The 6000-nt window shown below is 39.1% G+C and overlaps 1 protein-coding gene across 1 annotated transcript; it reads right to left on the bottom strand.

Annotated features, from left to right (window-relative positions):
- Positions 1–5049: 5049 nt before the first annotated feature.
- LOC110195115 (olfactory receptor 51H1-like) lies at positions 5050–6000 on the bottom strand. The gene has a single exon (XM_020967756.1). It carries the CDS (start codon positions 5998–6000, stop codon positions 5050–5052), a length of 951 nt encoding a protein of 316 aa, XP_020823415.1.

The raw sequence follows: 6000 nt of genomic DNA on the forward strand, positions 1-6000 counted from the left end.
AGGTGAGAGGTACCAGTTCCCATTTTGATCAAAGCCTAGGTTGTTCTCACCCTTACATGGAGAAGCTAAATGTGGAGTAATGACCAGATGACCGCCACACAAGTGTTCTAAAGGGGCTCAAAGACAATGTTGTTAGTGGTTGTCCTGTAGTTACTAAAGGCTAGGAGGCTTGCAAAGGAAACCCCAATGGCTTACATAGGGGTCCAGAGGATCCCCAGGAACTACAAACCAAGGAGTTTCATTCAATTTATGAGGCTTTTAGAGAGTAAAAGATGGATCAATAATCTCTGATGCCACCTTTCCATATAATCAGGTACTGTATATTATTCCCCCAGAGATCTTGGGCTGAACACAATGTCTCATCATTTCTAAGACCTTATCTTGGATCTAGAGTTCTATGAGGCAACTACTACAGATGAAAAAACTGATTAACAGGGAGATTAAGTATTCTTTGTTGGTCACTCAAATAATTAATTTCAGAGATAGGTTTTAAACCAAACTCCTGTTACTCCAAAGCCAGGGCTCTTTCCACTGTACCATATTGCCCCACCACAGTTCAATTGAAATCTGAGCTGGGATTTCATTCAGCCTCTAAACTTAGATATGTCCAAAATTATCTCAAAGCTTTTTTGTTGTTTAGTGTTTTCAGTCATGCTCAACTCTTGAACCCTTTTGAGAATTGTCTTGGCAAAGATACTTAAATGGTTTGCCATTTCCTTCTCCAACCCATTTTTCTGATAAGGAAACTGAGTTAAAAAAGGGTTAAATGATTTGCCTGGGGTCACATAGCTAGCAAATGTCTAAGGCCCATTTTTTCACTCAAAAACATGAGTATTCCTGACTCCAGGCCCAGCACTCTATCCACTTGGCCACTCAACAGCACCATCTCAGTGCTTAGCTTCTTCTTAATCACAGCCTTGGCCATTCCAGTTAATCCACTTCCCCAGTGAGAATTCTTTGGTAGGATTCACTCTTGGGATGGGTTCACCCGCAGGAATGACATACAAATCTTTCCAAATAAGAGATGTTGGATTCTTGGGTAGTTTGTCCAATGACAGTGATTATTTTGCCAACTAACTTTCTGCTGTGGCTGAGAAAAAACGTGTTTCAGTTTCTGAGCCAAAAATGTAATATAGATTCCCTCCTGAAACATGTTATATTGGGCAAGGAGAGGGATAAGAACTAGACCTATGATTTTACTGATATAAGGAACTCCCACATGAGGAAAGTATCTCTATGAATGCAATTTGGCACCTGCTCTGAAGCTTTCAGCCCTAGAGAGGTGCCCTGAGCACTGAGGATAAGTGACTTGCCTAGGATTATACAGTCAATATACGTCAGAGGTGAGACTTGAATCCAGCTCTTCCTACATTTATAAGTATCTCTTTACCCATTACACCACACTGCTAAAGACAAGGAATGAGAGATTTCCACTCCTATAAACAACAAGCAAAGTTTATTTTATTATTTTTTCTCAAATCTTATTGCATTATTTTTACTGAGAATGGTGGGAGTAAATAATTAAAAAATGCATTTACTAATTGCTCTCTTTCTGTACCAAGTCACTATGTTAGTTACTATGGGTACAAAGGAAAACAAAAGAAAACATTACATGCCCTCAAAGAACTTACATTCTCTGGAAGGGGACAACATGTGCACATATAAAAATACATACTAAATAAATGCAAGGTGAGTAGTAGGGCTAGGTTCTAGGTATTAAGGAGACTTTGTACAAGTTGACACCTGCACTGATTTTTGAAAAGAACAAGAAATTTTTTCAAGAGATGAAAGTGAGGAAGGAGTGCATTACAGATGCCTGTGTATGAGAGAGATAGATAGATATAGATAGATGAAGTGAGAAAGAGAGAGAGAGAGAGAGAGGAAGAGAGAGAGAGATTATTCTCACCTCAAATGAATGTTGTTGGAGGAAGGTATGAAGGGAATGAATTTGTATTTTCTTTTCACATAGGAGAACAAAGCAGCAGTAAGCCTATTTCCTCATGGTTGAGATCTATGGCCAAGCCTTTCTAAATGAGGCTCATTTCCTCCAGGCAGAGCACCTTCTCTACCTATTTCAGATTATCTTTCCAATAGCAGCAAAGCAATAAACAAGATCTGATGCACAGAAGTCAACTTTTGCAGAAACTTTATTTCATCACCAGTATGTAGTGAATGTCTACTATGTCCCCAGATTTATTTGCATACTTGTGAAAGCTCTTTAAGTGTCCGCTCAATTGTAGACTCTCAGAGCTGGAAAAGGCCAAAGAACATATAGTCCAAAAAGCAACTGGGAAGGAGCCCCTCCTCCCTGCTTTCCCCTAATAGCCTAGTTAGGAAAAAAGGTTACTAACATTAGATTAGTTCAAGTCAAGGAATTCAAGGAGTGTTTCTATGAATGGTACTATATGGTCAAAGAATACCATAGAACTTCAGGGCATGAAAGCAATAATTCTATTCTATTTATTAGAATAAAGTTATTAAGAGCATACTATATTTAGGAACTATACAAGGTGCTGAGGATGCAAAGACAAAAATGAGAAACTGTTTCAAGCAGTTTACTTTCCTCTAGGGGATACAATGTATACACATAAGAAAATATAAAGTCCAAGCAGGCTCGAAAAGTTGAGGAAGGATTTATGAAGTAGCCTGTTTGGGCCTCACTTTTCTTTGTATCTAGCCCTTACTTTGTCCTCAGACACTGCAATTCCTCTTCCTTCATCCTTGAATCCCTCTACCCCTTGGCCAACTGTCATCCCCACCCTGCTAACCTTCAATACTGGGTAGCTCAAGCCATCTACTTACTTTGTTCCTACCCCAAAGTTTTAGAGTTCTTAGAATGCTCTAAGTTTACATCAAAACTCACTTGAACACCTCAGCCATATATTTCTATTGCTGCATATATATTTCACCTTCACTTTTAGGGGTATGCTTGGAGTCATCTCAAACTGATTCTGAAGAGCCAATTTAGAAATTTTCAGTGTGAGCACTTACACCTTGGAAATCAGGAAACCATAAAAACCACAATTTGATATATTGTTTTATTTATTGTCCGGGCTTAAGGGAATGATGGGCAAAATTTTAATAATGCATATTAAACTTAAAAGTGTGTTGAGGTTTTTTTAGCGCAAAGGTTGCTAAGCATTTTCCAGCTCACCTCTACCTATCTTTTTAGGGCATCAGAATCCTGGCAAATCCCTCGTGTCCCCTAAAACCTAAAAATGCATCTTTCCCTCCAACTTTCCCCTTTCTGTTCTTGCAGTCAAGGAGTATTTGAACTTTGGAGTTATCTTTGACTCTTCTCTCTTTCTTAGCCCCATACCCAATTAGTTAACCAATTCTGGACATTTTTTATCAAGACATTATCCAGTCTCTTCTTGAACACCTTCAGTGACTCATTCCACTTTAGGGCATCTGTAATAGGTAGGAAGTTTTATTCTATGTGGAACCTGAAATCTCCTTTCTTGTTATTGTCATACTTCCATACTTTGCTCATAGTTCTGCCCTGTTGGGTGAAGTAGAACAATTCTATTCGTTCTTGATCTTTGTAATTAATCAAATATCCTAGATGAGCAGCATTTTCTAGCAATGCATATCAGCATCTTCTCTGCAAAATATATACTTGGTGACCCCATGCCTAATTTATAATTTATTATGCATAATTTGTGTCATGGAGTTTATATAAGGTACAAGAAGTAATGCCAGGATTCAAACACAGGTTTTTTAACTCCAAACTAAGTAAGCATTCCCTTTATCCGTAGTAATTCAAACGTGCATTTTATTAATGGATCAAAGAATATAGAAGTTACGCGTGATGTTCATCTCCAACTTTGAAGGACACATATGTGTCTGCATGTACATTTGTATATTTACATATATGTATACATCCATATATATTATACATCATACTCACACACATGTACACATACACATACATATATAGATTTATATATACATATAAACACTATGCATGTGCATAAGTACATGTGTGTATGTATATATGCATGTAAGCATGTGTGTGCATACGTGTGTATATGTATATTTGTTTGTATATCACCCTCAACAGAAATATCAGTGCATTGGAGCATCTCAAAATGGTATGTATACTTTTACTAGATGTGGAGTTAGAAGATTTTAATGTAAATCCAAGTTCTTCCACTTTCTTGAAGTATGACCTTTGACAAGTCACTTTACTTCTCTGTTTCTGGGTTTGTTCATATGTATTTTTATATGTGCACATGTTGTCCCCTCCCAGGAAATGAGCCTCATTTTGAAATGATAGTCCTGTTTCTGTCCACTTCACAGTGTTATTGGGGTTCTTCAAACATAGACTGGATTGCCCCCTTTGTGGATATTGCTGACAGGATTTGTGCTTTGGTCATTAGCTGACCTAAATAACAAGAAAACAATTCTTTCAACTGTAGGAATCTACAAATCTGTGGAAATCAAATGAAACAATATATGTGGAAGATCTTTATAGTCATGAAGTGATACATTAATTCAATGATATCAGAATAAAATATAATGCTTCCTAAATTTTGATAGCAATCTATGTGCCCATTGTCCTTTAATAATTCAGAATCACAAGGGTGTGGAACCTGTGGCCTCGATGTTGCATGTGGCTCTTCGACCAAATCAAAACTTCACAAAACAAATCTTTTTATTAAGGGGATTTCACAGGTTCCACACACATGACTCCAGACAATCCAGTGGCTTTACTACTATTTAATAGATTAACCTAGGGTCCACTAGGTGGCTCAGAGGATAGAGTACACCCCCTGGAGTCAAGAAGACTTGAATAAAATCTGTGATGCTCAAGAATTCTTTTAACTTCTCTTTGTTTTATTTTCTTCAACTGTATAATAGATATGATAATGGCACATACCATGAAGGGATGCTGCGAGAATCATCTGAGATAATATTTGGAAAGCACTTAGCACAATACCTGGCACGTAGTAAGCATGATATAAATGATTATTTCCTTCCCTCCCTCCTCTCTTACCCTCCCTACTTGGTGATTATCACTCAACTCCTTCCCAGCTCAAGCGTGCACTAAGCCTGGCCCTTTCTCTTAAAGAATACTTGGACTATCCTCTTACGGATCTGCTTAGTCTTTATACTGTAGATGATGGGGTTTAGTACAGGTGGGAGTAGCAGATACACATTGGCCATCAGTGTGTGCACAATTGGTGGCAGGTGCTTTCCAAAGCGATGGATCATGGTGACACCAATGAGGGGTACATAAAAAAGCAGCACAGCACAGATGTGAGAAAGGCAGGTATTGAAGGCCTTGAGGCGCTCAGCCCATGAGGCAATGCCCAGTACAGTCTTCAAGATGAGCACATAAGAGAAAAGAATAATAAGGGCATCAAACCCCAGGGTACAAACGACAACAATAAGGCCATAAAGGCTATTGACACGTGTGCTAGCACAGGCAAGTTGCATGGCATCCTGGTGGAGGCAGTAAGAATGGGAGAGGACATTAGAGTGGCAGAAAGGCAGTCGCTTGATAAGAAAGGGCACAGGGAAGACCACACAGATGGCACGGGCAAGGATTGCTACTCCAATCTTGCCAATGACCCCAGAGGTGAGGATGGAAGCATAACGCAATGGATCTTGGATGGCTACACAGCGATCAAAGGCCATGGACACCAACACTCCAGATTCTACCACTCCAAATCCATGTATAAAGAACATCTGAGTGATGCAGGCATCAAAAGAGATTTCAGGAGCATTGAACCAGAAAATGCTGAGCATAGAGGGCAGAGTGGACATGGAGAGACCTATGTCAGTCAGTGCCAAGATGGAGAGGAAATAGTACATGGGCTCATGGAGGCTGCTATCTACCTTGATGATGGATAAGATAGTTCCATTTCCAAGAAGAGTGAGAGTGTAGAGGAGTCCCAGTGGGAATGCCATCCAGGAATTCTTCTCTGGCACTCCTGGTATACCCGTCAGCAAAAAACTGTGATGATTCATATGAGAAGCATTCAAGTTAAGCAT

Source organism: Phascolarctos cinereus, unplaced genomic scaffold (assembly GCF_003287225.1).
Source record: "Phascolarctos cinereus isolate Bilbo 61053 unplaced genomic scaffold, phaCin_HiC Scaffold_726;HRSCAF=1367, whole genome shotgun sequence".
NCBI lineage: Eukaryota > Metazoa > Chordata > Mammalia > Diprotodontia > Phascolarctidae > Phascolarctos > Phascolarctos cinereus.

What these genes read in the sequence shown, in the direction of transcription:
- LOC110195115 (XM_020967756.1), bottom strand. Translation starts at nt 6,000, where the DNA reads ATGCTTAACTTGAATGCTTCTCATATGAATCATCACAGTTTTTTGCTG.